Source organism: Cheilinus undulatus, linkage group 16, assembly GCF_018320785.1.
Source record: "Cheilinus undulatus linkage group 16, ASM1832078v1, whole genome shotgun sequence".
In the NCBI taxonomy this organism is placed as follows: Eukaryota; Metazoa; Chordata; class Actinopteri; order Labriformes; family Labridae; genus Cheilinus; species Cheilinus undulatus.
In genome coordinates, this window is record NC_054880.1 from 2,130,931 (window position 1) to 2,158,696 (window position 27,766).

The 27,766-nt window shown below is 38.2% G+C and overlaps 2 protein-coding genes across 2 annotated transcripts; both read right to left on the reverse strand.

Moving 5' to 3' along the window:
- Positions 1-485: 485 nt before the first annotated feature.
- LOC121523446 (zinc finger protein 888-like) lies at positions 486-27,766 on the reverse strand. The gene is made up of 6 exons (XM_041808350.1): positions 27,315-27,766; positions 22,199-23,401; positions 14,134-14,511; positions 10,948-10,957; positions 10,635-10,837; positions 486-2,209 (listed from the first exon to the last, which is right to left on the reverse strand). Exons 1-6 carry the CDS (start codon positions 27,496-27,498, stop codon positions 876-878), a joined length of 3,312 nt encoding a protein of 1,103 aa, XP_041664284.1. The 5' UTR covers positions 27,499-27,766; the 3' UTR covers positions 486-875.
- Positions 12,363-19,024, reverse strand: LOC121523620 (zinc finger protein 37-like). Its single transcript, XM_041808560.1, has 2 exons — positions 18,580-19,024; positions 12,363-14,511 (listed from the first exon to the last, which is right to left on the reverse strand). The coding sequence occupies exons 1-2, from the start codon at positions 18,761-18,763 to the stop codon at positions 13,460-13,462; spliced, it is 1,236 nt and encodes a 411-aa protein (XP_041664494.1). The 5' UTR covers positions 18,764-19,024; the 3' UTR covers positions 12,363-13,459.

Here is a 27,766-nt window from a genome sequence, read left to right on the forward strand (position 1 = left end):
TTAAAGGCGGGTTAAACGCAGCCAGCAGTGATGAGTAAGGAGACAGACCCAGATCTGCTTCACAGCAAATTTCGATTTAAAAAGCTGAGCAATGGCAGTCTGGATGAAACAAAAGTTCTTTGTACATACTGACGAACTGTCTGAGTGACAGCTAAAAAGGCAATTAAAGTGGAGCAGCTGGCCCGAGCTACATTTATTACACTGACGAGAGACCACTGGACATCAGTCAGCAAACACAGTGACCTAGGGGTAACAGCACACCTGATCATTCACTTTACAGCACAAGTTATTTTGTATCTGATGTGTTTATCTGCTGGGCTCATTTGCAGTTTATAAATATTATTGCTCAGTGAATTTAGACACTCTGATTTACAAACCACAAATAGGTTTATAACCTCTAGTTTGTTTAATATTTATTTATTTATACACCATATTTGTACAATTTTTTTTTTTTTTTAGTAAAAAAGTGTTTTCAAAGTGCTGTACATAAAGTTAAAATAGTGAAAATAAACACTTGATAATAAGAGCATTTAAAATCGAAAAATGACTAAAACTAAAGAAAGACTGTGATTAATAATGATTTATGACAACATATTGATGTGATTAACTTGATTAATTTTTTTTTTTTTTGTTTTTATCGATTGACAGCACTATACTTTTTATATATCTCAGACACTGCCTGGTTCTCATCTTACATAATTCTCCTCATTAGATCATCTTTCTCTTATTTTATGATGTCTGGCCACCGTTACACTTGTGTTTTTTTTACCTGACCATCCCATGAAAATTTATGATCACAGAAGTCACAGCTGAAGGGTTTCTCTCCCTTATGGATCGCCATGTGGGAAGTCAGATAAGACTTGTGAGTAGACTATTTAATCACACTCAGAGCCGCTGAAGGGTTTCTCTCCTGTGTGCACCAACATGTGTCTTTTCAGAGTAGACTTGTAATAAAATCCCTTTTCACACTGAGTGCAGCTGAAGGGTTTCTCTCCTGTGTGGATCACCATATGTGTAGCCAGATTAGACTTGTTATTAAATTTTTTATCACACTGTGGGCAGCTGAAGGGTTGCTCTCCTGAGTGCACCAACATGTGTACCTTCAGATTAGACTTGTGATTAAATTTTTTATCACACTGAGAGCAGCTGAAGGGTTGCTCTCCTGTGTGCACCAACATGTGCGTGTTCAGATGACTCTTTTGGTTAAACTTTTTACCACACTCATTGCAGCTAAAGGGTTTCTCTCCTGTGTGGCTCACCATGTGCGTAGCCAGATTAGACTTGTGATTAAATTTTTTATCACACTGAGGGCAGCTGAAGGGTTTCTCTCCTGTGTGCACCAACATGTGAGGGTTCAGCTGAGATTTGTAATAAAATCCCTTTCCACATTGAGAGCAGCTAAAGGGTTTCTTTCCTGTGTGGATAACCATGTGTTTGGTCAGATGAGACTTTTCGTTAAACTTTTTAGCACAATCAGAGCAGCTGAAGGGTTTTTCTCCTGTGTGGATAACCATGTGGGAGTTCAGCTGAGACTTGTAATAAAATCCCTTCTCACAATGAGAGCAGCTGAATGGTTTCTTTCCTGTGTGGCTAACCATGTGTTTAGTCAGACTTGACTTATACTTAAATCTTTTACCACAGTTAGAGCAGGAGTAGGGTGTCTCTGTTTGATGCATTCTCATATGTGTAACAAAATGGCATTCCATTGTGAATGTTTTACTGCATTGAGAGCAGCTGTGTGATTTCTTGTCATTGTCTGATCTATCATCATCAAAGTTTTCCACACATTTTAATCCAGAATCATTTTCCATTGTGTCCCTCCAATCATCACTGTCATCAGTTTCAGTTTCAGAGCAGTCTTCGGTCTTGTCCTGAGTCTCTGAATGTAAATGTCTCTCTGGTTCTGAGTTCCAGGCCTGTTCTGGTCCTCCACAGTCCTCTCCATCAGCTCCTGTTTTCATCCCTTCACTTTGTATTTCATGAAGCTGTGAGATCTGAGGTTTCTCTTCATCATCTTCAGTCTTCACTGAGACAGGAACAAAGGGGAACTTGATGGTATAAGCCTCATCCAGACCCTCCTGACTGCTCCACAGTTCCTCCCCTTCCTCTTTAAGGTGTGGAGGCTCAGTGTCCTCCTGGTCCAGACTGGAGCTCCAATCCTGCTGCTCAGAGGGAACCTCTTCTTGAGTCACCGACAGCTGATGTGTGTCTACAGGACAACAGGATATACAAAAACACAAACAGAAAGGGACATTGTAATTGCATGCTACTCCAGCATGTCACAATCAGAGGTTCAATGTAACAAAAAAAATAATGATCTTGTATAGTTCTTAAAGGGGACATATGCAAAAATGTTTTCACTTTTTCAGGCTTTTCTAACACAAGTATGTGCCCCTGGCCTGTCCACAATCCCCTCAAGTACCAGAAAAATCCATTTCCTCTTACCCTCTCTTTCTCCACCTTTCAGAAAGTGTGTGCTGAAACGAGCCGCTCTCAGATTTTACACCTAGAGAGGTTTGGTGGAAAGTTTGGAGGAAAGTTCCACCCTCCTCCACTGATCCTCTCAGCTGCCAGCTGAGATGCTGGATAGCTCAGTGGGTTACCCTGCTGACTACAGTCAAAGAGATTGATGGTTCAAATCCCAGTCAGGCCCTAAACTTTGGATGAAAGTGTCTGTAACATCAGGAGTGTTGCATCAATTTCCTGAGAAGGGTGTTGTCAGGGGCGGAGTCAGACAGCTTATTACCATTTAAAGCCACAGACATAGAAACAGCTTGTTCTGAGAAGGGCTGAAACAGAGGAGTTTTTAGACATGCAAAAATCCTATACTAAAGTGTTTTTGTTTTTTTTTTTTTTTTACAATCAACTTCACAGGCATATTTTTGGGACTTCTGAGAACAATATGAACTTAAATTAAAAGGGCAAAATACACTGCCTGGCCAAAAAAAAAGTTGCCACCTGGATTTAACTAAGCAAATAGGTACGAGCCTCCTATTGGATAATTACTGCATGGGCGATTATCTTTCAGCTGGCAACAAGTTATTTAACCCCAGCTGATGCAATGAGTAACTTCTCATTTCTTCAACGATGGATTTTGTCTCCCCTAATGGCACGGGCATATTCCAAGATGACAATGCCAGGATTCATCAGGCTCAAATTGTGAAAGAGTGGTTCAGGGAGCATGAGACATCATTTTCACACATGGACTGGCCACCACAGAGTCCAGACCTTAACCCCATTGAGAATCTTTGGGATGTGCTGGAGAAGGCTTTGCGCAGTGGTCAGACCCTCCCATCATCAATATTAAAATTAATGCAACACTGAATGGAAATAAATCTTGTGACATTGCAGAAGCTTATCGATACAATGCCACAGCGAATGCATGCTGTAATCAAAGCTAAAGGCGGTCCAACGAAATATTAGAGTGTGTGAACTTTTCTGGTGGTGACTGTTTTTTTTTGGCCAGGCAGTGTATGTCCCCTCTAAGTATTTTTTCAGGGATCCTGTACTCCTCCTGAGTTTCATATTTGTTTGATTTCCTTGATAAAAATGTACTTTAGTCCAGAACATATTCCCTGAGAACCCTTGTTATTGTTTCCTCTGAACTAGCATTTGCTGACCCAATAATTTAGGGCAGGGGTCATCAAGTACATTTGCCCAAGGGCCAGATTTAGTCTGGACAGAAACTCTGGGGGCTGGACTTTCAAATACACAAAAATTAAAGAAATATTTTGGACTGATTGAAATATATTGTAGTAGTATTTGTATTTTCTTTCAAAACACAGGACATTTTTAGTCATTACCAGTGAGATCTATCCCTCTCTATCCCCCATTTTTGAAACTTTTAACCCCTTTTTGATACTTTTTGCCCATTTTTTCCTCTTTTACCAATTTTTGCAAGATTTTAACCCCTCTTAACCCCTTTTCCTGCATGTTTTACCTACTCATTTATCCATTTTTGCCATTTTTAACCCTTTTTCATTGCATTTTTTCAACAATTATTGCAACTTTTAAATCAATGTTTGCCACTTTTCACCCATTTTGCCACTCCTTAACCCCTTTTTGCAACTTTGCCAGGCTATTTCTGCTATTTTTGCCACTTTTAACCCATTTTGATACTTTTTGCCTCTTTAACTCATTTTTTTCAATTCTTTAGCCCATTTAAACCACTTTTTCTGCATATTTATCTTCTTTGTGCCACTCTTTTATCAATGTTTGCCACTTTTCTTCTATTCTCCACACTTTAACCCCTTGTCATTAATTTGTTGCACTATTTTTGACACTTTTAACCCATTTTTTAATTACTTTTGCTCCTTTTTCCCGTTTTCATCACTTTTTCACCATTTTTTGTCTCTTTGTGCCACTCCACAACCCATTTTACCATTTATCATCCATTATTTTTGTGACACTTTTGCCAGCCTTACCCCGTTTTTAAAAATATATAATAAGTATGACTGAAAAGTACATTTCAGTAAGAACATATCAAATGTTAAGTCATTCTAAAACTATTTCAATATTAATTGTTTTGGGGGTGGATTTAACAGCTGCAGACATTTAAAGCCAAAGGATACTCTTAAAACCACAACATCTTCTTTTCCTCCTTTTCTGATCTTAATGATCTTTCAGGGGCCGGACAGGAAGCTTTGGGGGGCCTGATATGGCCCCCGGGCTGCCAGTTGATGATCACTGATTTAGGGTGTTTTCAGATTGAAAGTGGGTCTTTAAAAGAAGGGAACTAAGGGCTTAAAGCAGAAAGTTGAAACAATGCTAAATCAGGAATGCCAACATTATTAGAGAACAGCAAAAACATAGTTTTTGGGATCCTACACCTCAAAACACTTAAAACAAGGCCCTTGGAGATCCAAGAAGTAGAGATTTAAATATTCCAATCATAATCACTGGATGCAAATAAAATAACATTGAACTTTTTATCAAGTCAGCAGCTCAATGTTGCTGCCACTGATGTAGCACCTGGTTCAATTTCATACACTGCTTTCCACATTATTATGCAGATGACATTTTTCTCTTATTTCCCCAAATATTAATGCAAATGACAATCTGAATATTTTTCGAGTCATCAGCCATTAGAGCATAATTCAAATGTTTTTGAACAAACTTCATAATGATAACCATTATTTTTTTCAAAAATTAAAACCTTAAAATGCACTGTTTCACATTATTATGCAAAACAGAGTTTTAAAACATTTTTTTTGGTTGTAAAGAACTGAAAATGGTCTTTTGTTGAATTTGCAGCATTAGAAGGTCATATTTACTGAAATCAAAAGCTATTTCATTCAAAAATATCTCAACAGGCCAAGTTACATGTTAACATTGGAGCCCTTCTTTGATATCACCTTCGGTATTCTTGCATCCATTGAACTTGTGAGTTTTTGGAGAGTTTCTGCTTGAATTTCTTTGCAAGATGTCAGAATATCCTCCCAGAGCTGCTGTTTTGATGTGAACTGCCTCCCACCCTCATAGATCTTTCGCTTGAGGATGCTCCAAAGGTTCTCCACAGGGTTCAGGTCAGGGGAGGATGGGGGCCACACCACGAGTTTCTCTCCTTTTATGCCCATAGCAGCCAATGACACAGAGATGTTCTTCATGCATGACAATGCATGAAGAAAATTTTGCTACAGAAAAATATTGCTACAGAAGGCACTGCTCTTCTTTTTGTACCATGGAAGAAAGTGGCCAGTCAGAAACTCTAGATACTTTGCTGAGGTCATTTTCACATCTTCAGGGACCCTAAAGGGGCCTACCAGCTCTATCCTCATGAGTCTGGCCCAGAACATGACTCCGCCACCTCCTTGCTGACATCACAGCCTTATTGGGACATGGTGGCCATCCACTACTCCTCCATCTGGACCACCCAGGGTGGCACGTCACTCATCAGTAAAAAAGACTGTTTAAAAATGAGTCTTCATGTATTTCTGGGCTCACTGCAACTGTTTCTGCTCGTGAGCATTGGTTGGGGGGGCTGAATAGTGGGTTTATACACGACTGCAAGCCTCTGGAGGATCCTACATCTTGAGGTTAGTGGGACTCCAGAGGCACCAGCAGCTTCAAATACCTGTTTGCTGCTTTGTAATGACATTTTAGCAGCTGCTCTCTTAATCTGATGAATTTGTCTGTTAGAAACCTTCCTCATTATACCTTTATCTGCATGAACCTGTCTGTGCTCTGAATCAGCCACAAATTTCTTCTATGTTAACATGTAACTTTGCCTGTTAAGATGTTTTTGATTGAAATAGCTTTTGATTTCAGCAAATATGGCCTCCTAATGCTGCAAATTCAATGAACGACCATTTTCAGTTCTTTACAACCTGTAAAATGTTTTAAAACTCTGTTTTGCATCATAATGTGGAACAGTGCATGTCGAGTTTTATTTTTTTTTTAATAATTATCATTATGAAGTTTGTTCAAAAAACATTTGAATTATGCTCTAACGGCTGATGACTTGAAAAATATTATGTCACTTGCATTAATATTTAGTAAAATAAGAAAAAAAATGTCATCTGCATTATAATGTGGAAAGTGGTGTAGTGGGGCCTAATGATTTTGGAAAAAATCTAATTGCACCCCCCCCCCCCACACACACACACACACACACACACCCACACACACCCCTACACACACACCAAACCCCCAATATTACAACTGCAAGTAAATATGTGATTATTTTTAAATTCCCCATCTTGTGTGTTTTTCCGACATAAGTAAAAAATCATTCTACATCGGGCTGCGTGGGATTGAAGAAGAATGTTTTTGCAAACTTTTCTAGAAAAAAATTACATGTGAATGCTTGCATAATGTGTGGATCAGGACAGCTCTGCTGCAAAAAAAACAAAACAAAACAAAAAAGCATTTACCTGGTATTTTGAGACAAAGAAGAAATATTGCCCAGACCTATTTTATGGCACAATTTCTGGTTAAACACAGACTCCTTTATATCGCAGAACAAATATCTGGACCACTTTTTTTTTTATCTTAGCTGATGCAATGCAAAACATAAACTTAAAAACTACAGGACTGACAAGACAAAATGTGCACTTGTACTGATTGGTGAAATTATCTGATTTAGCTACTGCTTATTTGTTTTTCAAGTTTGAATTTTTTGAGTAGTGCTGCACAAAATGGTAATAATGTGTGATTGCAATTATACTGGACATTAGGGGTGGACTGATTATAAGCCTGGCTAATTATTGATGCAGATGTTTGGCATTTAGCTTATTATTGGAGTCTGCATTTCATTCTCCTGATCATCAGCTAAAATCATTTCATCAACAGACGTGCTATTTTGGCTTCACTGCAAGGTGTGTCTTCCTCTCTGGTTTTGTTTTCACTCTGTGCAGTCTCACCTGTCCTGTCCACAATACTATCTGACCAGCAACTACTAGCCAATCAGCATTGAGGCCTGGGTGGCACCGACACAGGGACAGCATCACTTCCTGTTTTCCTGTTTTGTGTTAATGTAGTGGCAACAAAAAACCAAAACCTTCTTTGCCACTTCTTGCAGAACATGAAGTTTTCTGACTCGTGCGTTCCATGTATAATCCGAAAAAAGAAAAAAAGGCAGGCGTAAAGCAAAGCAATCTGTCTCTTTATTCCAAAAAACTCAAAAAGGTTATAAAATTAAGTTGTCAGTCAAAGCTGTCTTTGCCTTTGCATCCAATATAAGTAAACAGCAACTACTAAGACGACACAACGGTCAGAAATACTGCTGCTCCCTGTCCTACTTAGTTGAATGTCCCTCCCCTCAGAGCATGTGCTTTGCAGGTGTCCTCACATCACTTTACTACACTTGGCTGTGCTTTACGGCAGAGGGTCAGTTTGCGATAGCAGGACAAACTAATCAAGCACAGATATCCTGATTAGTTACAAATTCAACAATAAACCAATATATGAAAAATAATAAATGTAAGACTATCTTACAATCCTAATAAAAAGTTAAAATAAATAAATGCAAAACTATACCTTAATTACTTTATGGCTCTAACAGTTACTCTGTGCTGATTTTCATGTTGACAGAGCTACTCCTTATTTGATGTCAGCCCTGAAAAACATTATTCGCTGACCCTTACTGGACAATATTGGGATTTGTGATGATGATATAGCCTAATACATAAATGGCATCATGAGTGTGCTTGCTTGATTATCCAGGAAAATGCACAGAATAATGATAGATTTGAAGTGTGTATTTCTCAAAAAACAAAAACAAACAAAAAAAACCTTACAAATAAAAATAAATAAATAAATAAAAGCTGGTGATTTTTGCAGTATTGCTTTCAAAATTATGTAAAAAAAATTTTTTACCCTCAAAATAAAAGCGGTTCATTTATTTATCTAAATAAAGGTACTTCTATAAAGTGCAGTATTGTAAACCTGAAGGCCTTTCTACAACTGTTTCTGTAAACCTTTTAAGAAATTCTTAATACACTAACTATTGCACCCCTGTATGCAGGTTTGTTATTGCAAAGCCTGCCATTGCAATTGTGATTGGATTAGGCTAACTGTGCAGCACTAGTGTGTATGACTGTCGAAATTTTGATTCAATCACAATATACCCTAATGCAACTTTCAAATTGCAAAGGTGAAATATTTTTTTAACTTGATGTGTCAAAATACTCGTTTAATAATTTCTGCAGCAGAGATGTTAAGTCCTACACATCATGCACATATTAAAGTGCATTTTTTAAAGAACAGCTCACAAAATCTCCAACTTTTCTTCTTTTTGTAAATTTTTTTCTTAATCAAAATGAGAATTACGTACAAACGGTCATTGCATTCAATACAACTATGTATACCGTATTTGCAATACCAGTCAAAATGATCACAATTAGATATATTTTAAAAATTGTGCAGCCCTGGTTTCACTTTCTTTTACTGTGATACTGAATGTTTTTTTTTTTTCTTGTGACGTTAAAAACACATATAATGAACAAAAAACATTATCACATACTGCGTTGCAACAGAGAAATCACAATTATCATTCTTCCTCAGTTTAAAGACACATTTTGTTGGCTTGAAATTGTATAGGGGAGAGTGGGGGGAGTTGTGCCAGTTTTTACTCAAAGTGACTTTAAAGTGAGGCCATGACAGTAATGCCTCCAACTTAAGTATGTATATATATTTCAGGATGTGGTGCATCCCTGGGAACAATAACTTTGGATCTGAAATAAACTGTTTAAGAAATATAGCTTTCAGAAAAAAAGTGGTCTCGTGGCACAACTTGCCCCCGGTGCGGGGTAAGTTGTGCCTTTGGGAAGAATACGTTGGGGTAAATTGTGCCAGTCATTATTGAAGATTATTGAAGTAAAACAACATTTTAATCTCATAAACTGTAACACTATATAAAAGCAAGACAAATTCAATACAAAATTACTCTTTTAAGTTTTATTTAAATATCGTCACCCTATTAAACTATTGGCATAAGTAATATTTTCTAGTTTTTGGGAAACACAAAAAACCTAAATACACATTATATGATATTTGTGAATCATTTCAGGCCAAAAGGCTTTGGCAATAGATGCCTGTTGACATACATTGAACCCTGTCTGTCAATTATGTAACATATACGAATAAAGTGATTTTGGCCAATTTCTGAACATCTCATTATGACTTAGGCCACTTAAAAACTGAATAAAACTGCTCTTTAATAACAGTGCAAACTCAAAACTGAAATCAGTGTTAGCTAAATTAAACAAATGGCAGGTAAATCAAACACTGATGAGGCATGCCTATCCCTTCACTTCTCCAACTGTTCTTGGCCCTTCTTTGTTGGGTTCTAGCTGTGTAGGTCTTGGAGTGTGGATTTGTCTGGGTGTGTGGGACTGGGTGAGAAGGTGTGTGGCTTAGGATCTAGGTCTGTTGGTCTGGGATTTGTGTCTCCGGTTGTGTGGGTCTGCATGTCTGGGTCTGGATTTGTGGGTATTTGGGTCTGGTTGTGTGGGTGTCAGGGTTCGGGTGTGTCTGTGGGTCTGGGTTTGTGGGTGTGCCACTGGTACAACTTAACCCAGGCCCTTTAGCACAAATCGCCCCAGCCCCGCCATTTTGAAAAACTAGCATGATCCAGCAGTTTAGAGCTAGCATCATGCTAACTGTATAGACTCACTGTATAGCCTACTAAAGCAATAAAACATGTGTGAAGTATTTTCAAACTTATCTGTGATTGTTCAGACACAACAATAAAAAAAACCTTCATCATAGAAATTTAACTTTGAAAGCCAAAAAACTGTTTTTTTTTTAGCTAAAATGTGCTTATCTCTCATGCCACATGTCTCCCTTCTATGCAGAATGAGTAAAATGGATGGCTCTTCAAAAATATGTGGTCACATGCCCAATTTCTTCCATGGTTTTCTATAAACAAGGGGTGGCACTACTTCCCCGTTGGCACAAATCACCCCACTCTCCCCTGTTGTTGACGCTTGGAACCACAGAAAGGTCATATCACGTCTCACAGCCATTACTGTAACAACTGCTCTAGAAATAGGAGATAAAGTCACTAAAATTAAAATAACCGTTGACGACCGTTACCGTAAGGCTTAGAATACAACCTCTTCTGCAACACTGTCCATTTGTTTAAAGTCGATCCAAACAGAATGAGAACAATGACTGGGGGAAAATGAACAAACCTGCTCTGTGAAAGCGAAGCTGAACATCGTCCAGAAGTTTTTGTTTTCGCTCGTTTTCCTCTTTACATCGACAAAGTTGTTCCTCGTATTCTGCTATCGTTCTTACAAAGACTCCAAAAATCTCCTCAGCAGCAGCAGTCAGTCTCTGGTTGACAAAATTTCTCAGTGTCTCGACTCCTGGCATTTTCACACAGTTATACTGGCTGATTTATTCTGGAAAACACTACAACCACTCCATCAAACAGCAACTTTGACTGTTTCTCCACTCATATCTCCAGTTTGAATGCTAAGCTAAGCTAGCTTTGTAGTTTACGGGTAGAAGACTGAGGGAGAGAAAACTGAGAAAAACATTTAAAGCTTAAAGTCCATTCAGTTGACAGAATGAGCCTCTGAGAGATCAGAATCGCCAATCTCTCATAACAAAGTGACGCAGATTAAAAACTGTTCTTATTCGCCGCCATGTTGCCAAATATAAAGTAAAGCGGTCGCAATAGTAATCACTTCCGGTGCAACGCTGTTTGTGTCCTTCAGAATAAAGGTTGGAACGTCCCACAAGACATTTCAGTCAAACTCTAAGTGCATATTTTATGGCATCGAGTGAAATATATATATATATAATTTCCTCATAAGTTAAAGGAAAACAGCAGCTGCTTTCTTTGTCAGTTCTTACATAACAGGCTTAATGTTCCTGTACGAAGTTTCAAGTACTGGAAAGTCCATACTGTATTTTATCCTGAGTTTGATGAACATGAAATAGAAAGCAGCAGTGTTCACAGCAGATACAGTCCTGTAGACCAGTGGTTCCCAACCTTTTTTCCTCAGGGCCCACCTTACTCATATCTGAGAAAGCCAAGCCCTTGCATGAGCCACTTGGAAAAATGAAACATCAATTCTAATTGGTTACATTGACAAAATCCCAACATAATAGCTCACTTCATCCTGACAAAAGATCAATGTATAAATTATCCATTATTGCGATGGTACAATTAGGGTCACTCCGTAAAATAAATAAATAAATAAATGAAAAAAATAAATATACACAATCTCACGTTTTTTTCTGCAAAGCTTAACTTTATTGCACAGAAATGAGCAGATTCCCCTCATTTTTGTCATTCTGAGGTTGGCCCTAATGAATCGTGTTTCTGGTTGTGGTTTAAAAACTTGAATGTACATGTTATTTTGACCCCAGGTTGGGAACCACTGCTGTAGACCACTGCTTCCTGATGTTTGTTTTGCTTTATTTACATGAAGCAGGTTTGCTTTTTTTTTTTTTTTTTGGCTTAAAGGTGCAGTGTGTAATATTTAGCCTATTAGCATTTAGCAAAACAAGCTTGCTTAAAATGAAACATAACATTTATAAGTAGATTGATCTAAATTAGTGTTGACATCTGATAACACATTTTTTAAATTTATATTTTAAATTAACTTAGAATAAGCCTTTTATTCATACATAGGGAGGGTCCCCTCCAGAACGCTGCCATCTTGGATTTTTGCATTTTGCCTGTTTCTATGGCACCATAGAAGGAACCAAATAACAGTTAAGCATGTATTGATTTTTAAACTTCACTGGTTCCCACAGTAATCACCAGAGAAATGAGCATCACACTCCAGAATTGACTGTTAGATGTTGATAGTCCCAATTTTACACACTGCACCTTTAAAGTCATTGATTAACTCTCTGTAGACCAGGTGTTATGCTTCAAGTAGTGACCGTGTTAATGTGTGACCTTTGAGCAAATCTGTGCTGTCATACAGATAACACAGCTTTCAAATCTCATAGTTTATTTTGGATTCCAACATTACGTTGCACACAGAAACAAAATGATTTCACAAAAATACAAAAACTATCAGGATCACAATTATTAGCCCCCTTTAGAACTGAACTTTTGCTGAGCCATAGAAGACAGCACTGCTGTGCAATGATGTGCATCAACTTTGTAATGCTGAAATCTTGTGAAATCAAGATAAAACTGAGAATTATCTTCACATTTTCATGAGGTATGACAACTACAGTAAGGGGTTGAGCTGTCACTGCAGAAAGCATCCTGGCAAAATAAAACAGTTTATGCTTGAGAAAAAGAATTATTGATGCTCAAAAAAACAAAACAAAACAAAACAAAACAAAACAAAACAAAACAAAACAAAACAAAACAAAACAAAACAAAACAAAACAAAACAAACAGGAGAAGGATATACAGAGATATCACAGCATTTCCAAGTGTCAAGTTCTACTTAAAAAAAAAACAGTTGGGGTTTATTATCCAAGCAAGACTACTACGTGTGATAAAAGAACAAGAGATGCATTGATTGTGAAAGTTTGGGCCAGCGCTTATGTTCAACACAACAATTTAACCAATTTTTATGTTCTTTTCTGTCTCGTAAAATGCCAACATTTCCTCTCATGTTTGACCATGACATCAGATTGGAGATTGTCCAGAAACGTACTTCTTCTGCACTGCTTTATTTTATTCATCTGCTAGATATGTCACATGCAAGCAGACCATTCAGCAGGCACAACAGAAAAACACTGATAAATGATAAATGTTCCTGCTATATTATTTGCGTGTGTAGGCAAACAGGGATAATATCAGCCAATACTGATGTTACGCTGAGACATCCATGCATCTTAATAAGTGCTGTGTGCAGCTGAGTAGCTGCAGGATTAAATATAGCAGGCTTTGAGTTTAAACTTGACAGTTGTTCTCTGATCTCCCTATCATCTGATGTCATCTTTAGTCTCTTGTTGCACAACTTTTTATATATCTCAGATACTGCCTTGTTCTCATCTTGCATAGTCCTCCTCATTAGCTCTTCTTTCTTTAATTTTATGAAGTCTGACGACCAGTACACTTGTGTTTTTTTACCTGAGTAATCCATGAGAATTTCTGATTACAGAGCTCACAGCTGAAGGGTTTCTCTCCTGTGTGGATCCCCATGTGTGAAGTCAGCTTTGAATTGTGGTTAAACTTTTGATCACACTCAGAGCAACTGAAGGGTTTCTCTCCTGTGTGCACCAGCATGTGTCTGTTCAGATGAGACTTTCGGTTAAACTTTTTATCACACTCACAGCAGCTGAAGGGTTTCTCTCCTGTGTGGATCATCATGTGTGAAGTCAGCTTTGAATTGTAGTTAAACGTTTTATTACACTCAGAGCAGCTGAAGGGTTTCACTTTTGTGTGCATCAACATGTGTGTAATCAGGTGAAACTTTTGGTTAAACTTTTTATTACACTCAGAGCAGTTGTAGGGTTTCTCTCCTGTATGCACCAACATGTGTATGTTCCGAGTAATCTTCTGGTTAAACTTCTTTTCACACTCAGGGCAGTTGAAGGGTTCCTCTTTTTTGTGCGTTCCCATATGTGTAGCAAGATGACATTTCTTTGTGAATGTTTTACTGCATTGAGAGCAGCTGTGTGATTTCTTGTCATTGTCCGATCTATCATCATCAAAGTTTTCCACACAGTTTAATCCGTAATCATGTTCCATTGTGACCCTCCAACCATCACTGTCATCAGTTTCAGCTTCAGAGCAGTCTTCAGTCTTGTCCTGGGTCTCTGAATGTGAATGTCTCTCTGATTCTGAGTTCCAGGCCTGTTCTGGTCCTCCACACTCCTGTCCATCAGTTCCTGTTTTCATCCCTTCACTTTGTATTTCATTAAGCTGTGAGGACCGAGGTTTCTCTTCTTCATCTTCAGTCTTCACAGGGGCAGGGGCAAAGGGGAACTTGATAGTATAAGCCTGATCAAGACCCTCCTGACTGCTCCGTAGTTCCTCCTGTTCCTCTTTAATATGTGGAGGCTCAGTGTCCTCCTGCTCCAAACTGGAGCTCCGAGGCACAGAGGGAGCCTCTTCTTGAGTCACTGACAGCTGCTGGTTGTCTGTTGGACACACAGAAATGCAAAAACACAAACAGAATAAAACATTATAACTGCATGCTACTCCAGTGTGTCACAATCAGAGGTTCAATGTGACGAAGAAATATTGATCTGGTATAGTTTAAGTATTTTTTCAGGGATTCTGTACGCCTCCTTAGTTTCATATGTGTCAACTGCTACTGTTGCTCTCCTTTATTTCCTTGATAAAATGTACTTTATCCCAGAACATATTCCCTGAGAACCCTTGTTATTGTTTCTCCTTAACCAGCATTTGCTGGTCCAAATATTTAAGATGTTTTCAAATTGAGAGTGGGTCTCTAAGTGAAGGGAACTAAGAGTTTAAAGCAGAATGTCGAAACAATGCAAAATCAGGAATGCCAAAATTATTACAGAGCATAACAGCAAATAACAGCAAAAACGTAAAGGAAAATAGTTTTAGAAATCCTACACCTCAATACACTTACACTAAGGCCCTCAGAGATCCAAGAAGAAGATTCCAATATTTAACACACAATCACTGAGATATTTATAAATGCAAATACAATAATATTTAACTTTTTATCACGTCAGCAGGTCAATGTTGCTTCTACTGATGTAATATCCTGTTCAACTTCACAGTAGGGCTCATCGTTTAGATAGATAATTTAATTGCAATCACGTAAAGGTTTGCCTACTGTGCTGATCCTAACATCTCTGCTGCTAAAATTACATTAAACTGGGAATTTGACACAGATTTCAGAATCAAAAAATATTGCATATTTTGTGATTTGAAAATTGCAGAAAGACTGATTGTGTTTTAATTCAAATTTCAGTTGAGTTCCCAGACCTATTTCATGGCATGATTTCTGGTTTAACACAGACTTCTCTACATCTCAGAACAATTTAACCACATTTTTTATCTCAATTGATGCAATGCAAAGTATAAACTTAAAAACTGCAGGACTGACAAGAAGATAAAATGTGCACCTGTACTGATTAGTGAAATTATCTGATGTAGCTACTGCTTGTTTGTTTTTCAAGTTTAAACTTTTTGAGAAGTGCTGCTCAATATTGTAATAATGTGTGATTGCAATTATACTGGACATTAGGGGTAGACTGATTATCAGCCTGGACAATTATTGATGCAGATATTTGGCATTTGGCTGATTATTGGTGTCTGCATTTCATTCTCCTGATCATCAGCCAAGATCATTTAATCCAAAGATGAGCTATTTTGGCTTTACTGCAAGGTGTGTCTTCCTCTCTATTTTTGTTTTCACTCTGTGCAGTCTCACCTGTTCTGTCCACAATACTATCTGACCAGCAACTACCAGCCAGTCAGCACATTAAGTATATTTCCTTTGTCATAACAAATGCATATTGGCTCCAAATATCAGGAATCAGTCACATGCACTTCTAATAATCTGTATTGATATCAGCCCTGAAAAAAAAAACGAAACATTATTGGTTGACCCTTACTGGACAATATTGCCAAATGTGACAACAATCTAATATAAATGGTATCATGAGTGTACATGCATGGTTATCAAGGAAAACAAAGAGAGTAATGATAGATATGAGGTGTGTATTTCTCAACAAAAAAAACATAAAAATATTAAGTAGTATTCAAAAACAGAAGAATATAAGTATATAAACTTAGCAAAAAAGTAAGGTTATTTGTGTTTGGTAAATTATTTCTTTGTTGTAACAATCTTTTTTCTGTTGGAAAGCCTGTTTATTTCCCTTTTAAATGATGCCACATTTGTGGGATGATCAGCAGAGCTGAGTATGTGGGTTGCGCCCATGAAAAATGTGCCAAATCTTCTTGGCTGATGCCAAACAGCTTATTCTGCTGTTGCTATTGACTCTTGTTGTGAGCTTATGGTAGCACCTGTCAGCATGGGCCCTGCTACAGTGGTCAATAATGTCTGCTCCAAGAATCTGCATGCCACGTTTGACTGATCTGGATAGGGCCCATGTGATAGGGCAACTTCAAGCTGGTGTTCCACAAAACCAAGTTGGGGCATTGTTTGGAATGAACCCTAGCACCATCTCCAAACTGAAGGCCAAGTTCCATATAACAGATGATGTCAGAGACAGGCTACAAAATGGGCATCCCAAGAAGACTGTTTCCTCACCCTGTCAGCATTTAGGTACTGTAGGTTGTCTTCTACAGATTTGCAGTCAAGGTTTGCAGGACAATATGGCTGATGGCTCTCCACCCAGAGAATCCAGAACAGACTGCACGCAGCCAATCTCCGGTCTCATAGGGCTGCCAGGAGGCCAGCCATGACTGCCCTTCACCGTCAGGCCCATTTGCTCTGGTGTTGGCAACATGTGCACTGGAACCTAAACATTTGGAAGAACGTTATCTTCAGTGATGAGTCCAGATTCTGCCTACGGCAGTTGGATCAAAGGGTCAAAGTGGAGAAGATGCGGAAAACGCTATGCTGAATGTTGCATCGATAGAGTAACACGTTTTGGTGAAGGCAATGTGATGGTGTGGGCAGCATCTCCCTCACTGGAAAGACAAGACTTGTCATCAGTGAAGACAATCTCAATGCAGAGAGATATCAAGATGTGATTTTGCAACCAGTGGCAATCTCATATCTCTACAGTCTGGGACCAAACTCTATCCTCCAAGATGACAACACTCGCCCCCACAGAGCATGGTTTATCAGAGAATACCTCCAGAATTTGGGAGTGGAGAAGATGGAATGGCCTGCTAGCGGTCCTAACCTCAACCCCACTGAACACTTATGGGATCAGCTTGGGCTTGCTGTTGGTGCCAGAGCGACCAACACAACCATGTTGGCTGACTGGTGACCAATACCGGTTGAAGAATGGGATGCCATCCCACAGCAGTGTGTGACCAGGCTGGTGACCAGCATGAGGAGGAGGTGCCAGGCTGTTGTGACTGTTTATGGTTCTTCCACACGCTACTGAGGCTCCTGTTTGTTAAATAATGAAATTGTTAAATTGCTATTATGTCTTGTTTCTTCAAACTTCAATCATCCAATCCACCAAACACCAAACAAGAGTCAATGGCAGAATAAGCTGTTTGGCATTGGCAGAGAAGATGTTACCAGTTCTTCATGAGTTCAACCCACATACTCAGCTCTGCTGATCATCCCACAAATGCATGTTCCTTACAAATGTGGCATCATTTAAAAGGGTAATAACAGGCTTCGTTAGCTTTTATTTTTTAAATAACGTTACTTCTACAAAGTGGAGTAGTGGCAATATTGTAAACCTTAAGACCTTTCTGCCATTATTTTATAAACCTTTTAAGAACTAAACAACACAATAGAAATTTCAGTCTTTTATGCAGGTTTGTTATTACAAAACCTGCCATCGCAATTGTGATTGGATTAATTGTGCAGCACTAGTGCACAGGACTGTTGAAATTTGGATTGAATTACATGTCCAAGGAGAAATATTTCTCTAACCTAATGTGTCAAAATACCAGTTTAATATTTTTGTCTAGAGCAGAGATCTTAAGTCCTACACATCAGGCACACAGTCAAGTGCATTTGTAGAATAATTTATACTACTGCACTTGTATTTATTTTCTTAAATCAAAATGAGAATGATGTACATATTATCATTTCTTCAGTACAACTATGTTTACTGAATTTGCAACATGAGTCAAAATGATTAAAATGAGATATAGTATTTAAAAAATTGTTCAGCCCTACTTCCACTATCTTATATTGTTTGATTTTATATTGAATGTTTTTTCTTGTGTCGTTAAAATACACATGATGAAGAACTCAATACATAATCACATACTGCGTTGCAACAAGAAAAGGAACACAATTAAATCGTTCTTCCTCAGTTTAAAGACACATTTTGTTGGCTTGAAATCGTACATTGTTGACGTTTGGAACCACAGAAAGGTCATATCACGTCTCCCAGCCATTACTGTAACAACCGGTTTAGAAATAGGAGATAAAGTCACTAAAATTAAAATAACCGTTGACGGCCGTTACCGTAAAGCTTAGAATACAACCTCTTCTGCAACACTGTCCATTTGTTTAAAGTCGATCCAAACAGAACAAGAACAATGACTGAGGGAAAAAATGAACAAACCTGCTCTGTGAAAGCGAAGCTGAACATCGTCCAGAAGTTTTTGTTTTCGCTCGTTTTCCTCTTTACATCGACAAAGTTGTTCCTCGTATTCTGCTATCGTTCTTACAAAGACTCCAAAAATATCCTCAGCAGCAGCAGTCAGTCTCTGGTTGACAAAATCTCTCAGTGTCTCGACTCCTGGCATTTTCACACAGTTATATTGGCTTAATTACCCTGGAAACACTACAACCACTCCATCAAACAGCAACTTTGACTGTTTCACCACTCATATCTCCAGTTTGAATGCTAAGCTAAGCTAGCTTTGTAGTTTACGGGTAGATGACTGAGGGAGAGAAAACTGAGAAAAACATTTACAGCTGAAAGTCCATTCAGTTGACAGAATGAGCCTCTGAAAGATGAGAATCGCCTCATACAAAAGTGGCGCAGATTAAAAATTGTTCTGATTCGCCGCCATGTTGCTGAATACAATGTAAAGTGTTCACAATTATAATCACTTCCGGTGCAACGTTTTTTGTGTCCTTCAGAATAAAGGTTGGAACTCACCTCCAAGAAGACGCTTTGGTCAAACTCTAAGTGCATATTTCATGGCATGGAGGGATTTTTATTTTAGATTTTTTTTAAGTGTCCTCATAAGTTAAAGGGAAACAGCAGACACTTTAGTTTGTCAGTTCTTCAAATGACGTAACAGGAGCTTCCAGCACGAAGTTTCAAGTACTGAAACATACATACGTTATTTAATGCTGAGTTTGATGAACATACAATAGAAAGCAGCAGTGTTCACAGCAGTTACAGTCCTGTAGTCCAGTGGTTCCCAACCTTGTTTCCTTTGGGCCACCTTGACATATATCTGAGAAAACCAAGCCCTCCCATGAGCTACTTGGAAAAATGAAAGTGTAAGTTAACTCCCAGCTCAGAGCTAACTCCGCCCACTTCAGACAAAATTCACAAAAAAAATGGGCAGTTTGGTACTGAGAGAGAAAAAGGACGGGGTTTTCCAGATGAGGTGGGAGTGACAGTGACGTCCCCTTGCCAGAAAGTGGCGCAGAGTCCTGCAGCTCTGTTGCCTCACAGCTATCTTTTGAGGTGGAAGATTCTCCCCCTCCAGAGTCCCCTGAAGCAGGCTGTGGTGTGGCGGTGGACCGTGGTGGTCCTGAGCTCTACCTGTTTGAGCTGTTGGCTCCAGCACTGACGTTACTAGAGCTGGAGCTGTCAGAGCTGAGGCAGTGAAGGTGCAGGAGAGGAGAGAGTGGTCTCTGAATGGTAAAGTTGGTTACAGGTGGTAAGATTCTACCTTTTACAGTTTTTCTCAGTCGCTTTGGTACATTTCTCAGATCAGAATTGAAATTCTCAAAACTACTTGTTCAATCGTCACATCATTCTGTCACTTGTGCACATCAAAAAAACGGTTTCTCATTTCTCTGAACGAGTTGAAAATGCTTTGGTACATCTATGCAAATGATTATGTATAATTCTCTGCTGTTTCCTACCTTATCAATTGCTTATGTCATGTTGATCAAATTGTATTATAATGGGTCTCTGTTGAATAGTCTCACCCCCCACAACATTTTGGCATTAGTTCATCGCATACTGTAAGTCTTTACATGCAAAATGGTTGAACAAGTTGTCATAATATGTCAAGCATATTTCTACACATTTTCATAAGACTTTTTTTTTTTTAATCTGTCCTGAATTGGTAAATTTCTCACAGGTGAATCTTTACTTTCTCTAACAAAGGGAAATGTGTGAAGCAGAGGCTGGATAAGACACATTCAAAGATTAGGAAGACTGCACTGTAATTCTTACAGCACTGCATGTACAGTTTGCCCTAAGGAGATTGTCCTATGTTCACATTTCTACTTTCATTTTTTTGTTTTTTTCTTTGTGCTATGCAGTGCTGTCTTTTCCTTTCTGTTTTGCAATGACATCATCTGTCAACAAATTACATTACAAACAGTAAAAGCGTAAACGTGAATCCTGTCCAGTCTCATGCAATCTCCCACATACACTAAGGTGTAACTCACAATTTACAATAATTGTCATCAAAACTTAAGCTATAGTTTACATCAGAACATTCATCCAGAGTACACTGTTATATTGACAACATGACTAAGCAATTTGACTGTCTCATCTGTACACAATGACACAAGGACGTGTCATACTGATGGCACTGACATGTTCATACACACAGATATTTACTTTTCAGAGATGAACTAAGGATTTTGAGCAAGAGACTGGCTTTTGCAGGTAATCCATGGTGTTTTGCTATTTGTATGAATTGTTTTGAGAAATGCACTTACTGTTTTGCAAATGTCGAGGATGATTCAAGAAATGTACCAAAGTGACACAGAAAAACTGTAAATAAAGTTTGTTGTAGAAACCCACTGATGGTAGGTTTGTAGTTGTGGTTTAAAAACTTTGAATGTGCATGTTATTTTGACCCCAGGTTGGGAACCACTGCTATAGACCACTGCTTCCTGACGTTTATTTTGCTTTATTTACATGAAGCAGGTTTGCTCATTTTAAGCTTAAAGTCATTAATTAACTCTCTGTAGACCAGGTGTTATCGTTCAAAGAGTGACCATGTTAATGTGTGACCTTTTAGCTAATCTTTGGCTGTCATACAGATAACACAGCTTTCAACCCTCGTAGTTTGTGTTGGATTCCAACATTACTCTACTTTGCAAACAGCAAAAAAATTATTCCACAAATATACAAAAACTATCAGGATCACAATTACTAACCCCCTTTAGAACTGAACTTTTTGTTGAGCCATAGCAGAAGCACTACTGTGCAATGATGTGCATCAACTTTGTAATGCTGAAAGCTTGTAAAATCAAGATAAAACTGAGGATTATCTTCACATTGACACATGGTATGACAACTCCAGTACGGGTTGAGCTGTCACTGCAGAAAGCATCCTGGCAAAAGATAAAGAAATCACTTCAGAATTGAAAAAAAGAATTGTTGATGCTCACAAAAACAGGAAAAGGATATACAAAGATATCACAGCATTTCCAAGTTCTACTTAAAAAAACGTGTTGGGGTTTATCATCCAAGTAGGACGACAACTTGTGATAAATGAACCAGAGATGCACTGATTGTGAAAGTTTGGGCCAACATTGTGTTTAACACAACAATCTAGCCAGTTTTTATGTTCTCTTCTTTCTCGAAGAATGCCAACATTTTCTCTCATGTTTGACCATGAAATCAGATCAGAGATTGTCCAGAAACGTACTTCTTCTGCAATGCTTTATTTAATTCATCAGCTAGATATGCCACATGCAAGCAGACATTTCAAGCTGACAAATGAAAAACGCTCCTGCTATAGTATTTGCATATGTAGGCAAAAAGGGTTAATATCAGCCAACACTGATGTTAAGCTGATACATCTGTGCATCTTAAGAGCTGTGTGCAGCTGAAAAGCTGCAGGATTGATTATAGCAGGCTTAGAGTTTCAACCTGACTGATTTTCTTTGATCTCCCTCTAATCATCGGAATCATCTTCAGTCTCTTGTTGCACATCTTTTTATATATCTCAGATACTGCCTGGCTCTCATCTTACATAGTCCTCCTCATTAGCTCTTCTTTCTCTTATTTTATGAAATCTGGCCACTGGTACACTTGTGTTTTTTTACCTGAGTAAGCCATGAAAATTTTTGATCACAGAACTCACAGCTGAAGGGTTTCTCTCTTGTATGGATCACCATGTGTGAAGTCAGATTGGACTTGTGCCTAAACTTTTTATCACACTGAGGGCAGCTAAACGGTTGCTCTCCTGTGTGCACCAACATGTGTCTGTTCAGATGAGACTTGTAATTAAATCCCTTTTCACATTGAGAGCAGCTAAACGGTTGCTCTCCTTTGTGAACAAACATGTGGGAGCTCAACTGAGACTTTTCGTTAAATTTTTTATCACAATTAGGGCAGCTGAAGCATTTCTCTTTTCCATGAATTAACATGTGATTTGTCAGATTAGCCTTTCTGTGAAATGACTTATCACACTGAGAGCAGCTAAATGGTTTCTCTCCCGTGTGCACCAACATGTGGAAGTTCAGATGACTCTTTTGGTAAAACTTTTTAGCACACTCAGAGCAGCTGAAGGGTTTCTCTCCTGTGTGCATCAACATGTGTGTTTTCAGATGAGACTTTAGGTGAAACTTTTTACCACACTCAGTGCAGCTAAAGGGTTTTTCTCCTGTGTGGCTCACCATGTGTGTAGCCAGATTAGACTTGTGATTAAATTTTTTATCACACTGAGGGCAGCTGAAGGGTTTCTCTCCTGTGTGAATTCTCAGATGTGTAGCAAGATGACATTTCCATCTGAATGTTTTACCGCACTGAGAGCAGCTGTGTGATTTCTTGTCATAGTCTGATCGGGCATCATCAAAGTTTTCCACACAGTTTAATCCAGAATCATTTTCCAATGTGACCCTCCAGTCATCACTGACATCAGTTTCAGCTTCAGAGCAGTCTCCAGTCTTGTCCTGATTCTCTGAATGTGAATGTCTCTCTGGTTCTGAGTTCCTGGCCTGTTCTGGTCCTCCACAGTCCTCTCCATTAGCTCCTGTTTTCATCCCTTCAGTTTGTATTTCATGAAGCTGTGAGATCTGAGGTTTCTCTTCATCATCTTCATTCTTCACAGGGACAGGAGCAAAGGGGAACTTGATTGTATGAGCTGAATCCAGTCCCTCCTGACTGCTCCACAGTTCCTTCACTTCCTCTTTAAGGTGTGGAGGCCCAGTGTCTTCCTGGTCCAGACTGGAGCTCCAATCCTGCTGCTTAGAGGGAACCTCTTCTTGATGCGCTGACAGCTGCTGGCCATCTACAGGACAAAAAGATAAACAAAAACACAATCAGAAAGGAAAATTCTAACTGTAAGTTATTCCCGTGTGTCACAATGAGAGGTTTAATGCAACAAAGACAATACTCTGGTATAATTATCAATTTTCTTTTTTTCCTTGGGGGGGGGGGGGGGGGTACTCCACCTGGGTTTCATACTTGTCAGCTGTTACTGTCTCTTATGTTTCCTTGATAAAATATATTTTAGCCCAGAACATATTCCCTAAGAACCCTTTTTATCATGTTTTTTTTTTTTTCAATAATTAAGACTGTTTTTAAATTGAAAGTGGGTCTTTAATTGAAGGGAAGTAAGAGCTCAAAGCGGGAGGTTGAAACAATGCAAAATCAGGAATGCCAAAATTATTACAGAGCATAACAGCAAATGAGAAAAAAAAAGTTTTAGGGGTCCTACACCACAAAACATTTCAAACAAGGCCCTGAGAGATCCCAGAGGTAAAATTTATAATCACTAAGGTATTTATGAATGCAAATACAATAATATTTAACTTTTTATCAAGTCAGAAGGTCAGTTTTGCTGCTAATGATGAAGTATCGTGTTCAATTTCTTAGCAGTGCTCCACGAAAGGGGGAAAATAATCTAATTGCAATCACATGAATATTTGTCCAATGTGCCGATCCTAACATCTCTGCTGCAAAAAAATATTAAACTGTGATTTTGACACAGATATCAGGTTCAAAAAATATTGCACCTTTTGTAATTTGAAAATTGTAGAAAGATTTATTGTGTTTTATTCCAAATTTCAATTTAGTGCCCAGCCCTATTTCATGGCATGATTTCTGGTTAAACACAGACAGACACCTCTAGTGCTGCACAATGTGGTAATAATGTGTGATTGGTAATAATGTGTGATTGCAGTTATACTGGACATTAGGGGTGGACATTACAATATTATATACATATGTATATGTGTGGGTGTGGGTGTGTGTGTGTGTGTTTGTGTGTGTGTATGTACAAGTGATTTTGCAGCATTGCTTTCAAAATAATGTAATAATTTCTAAAGAAAAAATAAGTTTTTAAAATTTATTTAGGTAAAGGTACTTCTGCATTATTGCAGAGGCAATATTGTAAACCTAAAGTCCTTTTTGCCACTATTTTATAAAACATTTTAAGAACTACATAATATACCGCTTTCCACATTATTAGGCAAATGACATTTTTCTCTTATTTCCATAATATTTCTGCAAATGACAGTCAGAGTATTTTTCAAGTCATCAGCCATTATAGCATAATTCAAATGTTTTTGAACAAACTTCATAATGATAACCATTATTTAAAAAAAAAGAAAAACCTCAAAATGCACTGTTCCACATTATTAAGCAGACCACAGGTTTCAAGCAATATGGGAAAGAAAAATGATCTCTCTGCTGCCATTAAGTGTCAAATAGTGTAATGTCTTGGACAAGGAATGAACACATTAGATATTTCATGAAAAATTAATCGTGATCAACGTACCGTGACGAAATTCGTGGCTGATTCAGAGCACAGATGGGTTTGTGCAGATAAAGGTATAATGAGGAAGGCTTCTAACGGACAAATTCACCAGATTAAGACAGCAGATGCTAAAATGCCATTACAAAGCAGCAAACTGGTACTTGAAGCTGCTGGTGCATCTGGAGTCCCACCAACCTCAAGGTGTAGGATCCTCCAGAGGCTTGCAGTCGTGCATAAACCTACTATTCGGCCACCCTATCCAATGCTCACGAGCAGAAATGTTTGCAGTTGGCCCAGAAATACATGAAGACTCATTTTCAAACAGTCTTGCTGACTGATGAGTGCTGTGTAACCCTGGATGGTCCAGATGGAGGAGTAGTGGGTGGGTGGTGGACAGCCACCATGTCCCAACAAGGCTGTGACGTCAGCAAGGAGGTGGTGGAGTCATGTTCTGGGCCAGATTCATGAGGAGGGTGTTGGTAGGCCCCTTAGGGTCCCTGAAGGTGTGAAAATGACCTTGGCAAAGTATCTAGAGTTTCTGACTGACCACTTTCTTCCATGGTACAAAAAGAAGAACAGTGCCTTCTGTAGCAAAATTTTCTTCATGCATGACAATGCACCATCTCATGCTACAAAGGATCCCTCTGTGTCATTGGCTGCTATGGGCATAAAAGGAGAGAAACTCGTGGTGTGGCCCCCATCCTCCCCTGACCTGAACCCTGTGGAGAACCTTTGGAGCATCCTCAAGCTAAAAATCTATGAGGGTGGGAGGCAGTTCACATCAAAACTGCCATTCTGGGAGGCTATTCTGGCATCCTGCAAAGAAATTCAAACAGAAACTCTCCAAAAACTCACAAGTTCAATACATGCAAGAATTGTGAAGGTGATATCAAAGAAGGGCTCCTATTTAAACATGTAACTTGTTGCCTGTTAAGATGTTTTTGATTGAAATAGCTTTTGATTTCAGTAAATATGACCTACTAACGCTGCAAATTCAAAAAAAATGACCATTTTCAGTTCTTTACAACCAAAAAATGTTTTAAAACTCTGTTGTGCTTAATAATATGGAAGAGTGCATTTTATTTTATTTTTTTTAAATAACAGTTATCTGTATGAAGTTTGTTCAAAAACATTTGAATTATGCTCTAACGGCTGATGATATTGAAATATTCTGACTATCATTTGCATTAATATTTTGGAAAATAAGAGAAAAAGTCATTTGCTTAATAATATGGGAAGCGGTGTACAATAATAATTTGAGCCCTTTATGCAATTATGGTATTGCAAAGCCTGCCATTGCAATTGTGATTAGATTAATTTTGCAGCACTAGTGTGTATGACTGTTGAAATTTAGATTAAATCACATCATGTCCAAGCTGCAATATTTCTCTAACTTGATGTGTCAAAACACCAGTTGAATATTTTTGTCTAGAGCAGAGATTTTAAGTCCTGCACATCATGCACACAGTCAAATGTTTTTTTTTTAATCATGTAGAAAAAAATCCCACTTTTCTTCTTTAGGTTATATTTTTCTTAATTGAAATGAGATTGATGTACAAATTATTATTCCCTTCAATACAACTATGTATACTGAATTAGCAATATGAGTCAAAAGGATCACAGTAAGTTATATTTTAAAAATTGGTTAGCCCTAGTTTCACGATCTTATATTGTGTTGGTTAATATGCAGACTTATTTTTTCGTGTGTCGTCAAAAATGCATTAAATGAAGAACTTAATCATATGCATTGCAGTCACAGCGTTACAACAACAACAAAAAAATCACAATTAGATCGTTCTTCCTCAGCTTAAAGACACGTTTTGTTGGCTTGAAATTGTATATTGTTGACGCTTGGAAACACAGAAAGGTCATATCACGTCTCACAGCCATTACTGTAACAACTGGTTTAGAAATAGGAGAAAAGGTCACTAAAATTAAACTAACCGTTGACGGCCGTTACCGTAAAGCTTAGAATACAACCTCTTCTGCAACACCGTCCATTTGTTTATGTAGCGCACTGTAAAAGCTAAGATAAAACTTCTTGTTTATCTTTATGTCAGTGTATTAAGTTGCTTACAAAGAGGGAATTTACATTTGAAATTCATTTAGTTAGAAATAATTAAGTTAAAGACAGCTAAAAAATAGCATTATTGTGATATTTTCATATTGTCTGTGGAGGAAAAATTGTGTCTGCTTTTTCTTAAAGAAAAAGGACACTGCCCCTGTAAGAGATGTAAAAAGAGAGAAAGACGTGATCCTCGGAGAATCTGTGAAAGAGAGCTGAAAACGGCAGTAGCTTGTGCTGAACTGTGAGCAAGTTTATGTTAATAAAAGTTGCAAAAAGTGAATCAAAACGTGTCCTGGAGGATTCATCTTTAGAGTGCAAAATTTTGAGTCGGTCCAAACAGAATGAGAACAATGACTGACGGAAAAATGAACAAACCTGCTCTGTGAAAGCGAAGCTGAACATCGTCCAGAAGTTTCTGTTTTCGCTCGTTTTCCTCTTTACATCGACAAAGTTGTTCCTCGTATTCTGCTATCGTTCTTTCAAAGACTCCAAAAATCTCCTCAGCAGCAGCAGTCAGTCTCTGGTTGACAAAATCTCTCAGTGTCTCGACTCCTGGCATTTTCACACAGTTATACTGGCTGATTTATTCTGGAAAACACTACAACCACTCCATCAAACAGCAACTTTGACTGTTTCACCACTCATATCTCCAGTTTGAATGCTAAGCTAAACTAGCTTTGTAGTTTATGGGTAGATGACTGAGTGAGAGAAAACTGAGAAAAAATATTTAAAGCTTAAAGTCCATTCAGTTGACAGAATGAGCCTCTGAGAGATTAGAATAGCTAATCTCTCATTAAAAAAGTGGCGCAGGTTATAAATTGTTCTGA

Excerpts from the sequence above, each read along its gene's own strand:
- LOC121523446 (XM_041808350.1), bottom strand. The coding sequence starts at position 27,498 with ATGCCAGGAGTCGAGACACTGAGAGATTTTGTCAACCAGAGACTGACT. Across the intron at positions 23,402-27,314 it reads GCTTCGCTTTCACAGAGCAG|ATGGCCAGCAGCTGTCAGCG; the intron begins GTTTGTTCATTT and ends TTTGTCCTGTAG. Across the intron at positions 14,512-22,198 it reads TCAGGTAAAAAAACACAAGT|ACAACCAGCAGCTGTCAGTG; the intron begins GTACCAGTGGCC and ends TGTGTCCAACAG.
- LOC121523620 (XM_041808560.1), bottom strand. The coding sequence starts at position 18,763 with ATGCCAGGAGTCGAGACACTGAGAGATTTTGTCAACCAGAGACTGACT. Across the intron at positions 14,512-18,579 it reads GCTTCGCTTTCACAGAGCAG|ACAACCAGCAGCTGTCAGTG; the intron begins GTTTGTTCATTT and ends TGTGTCCAACAG.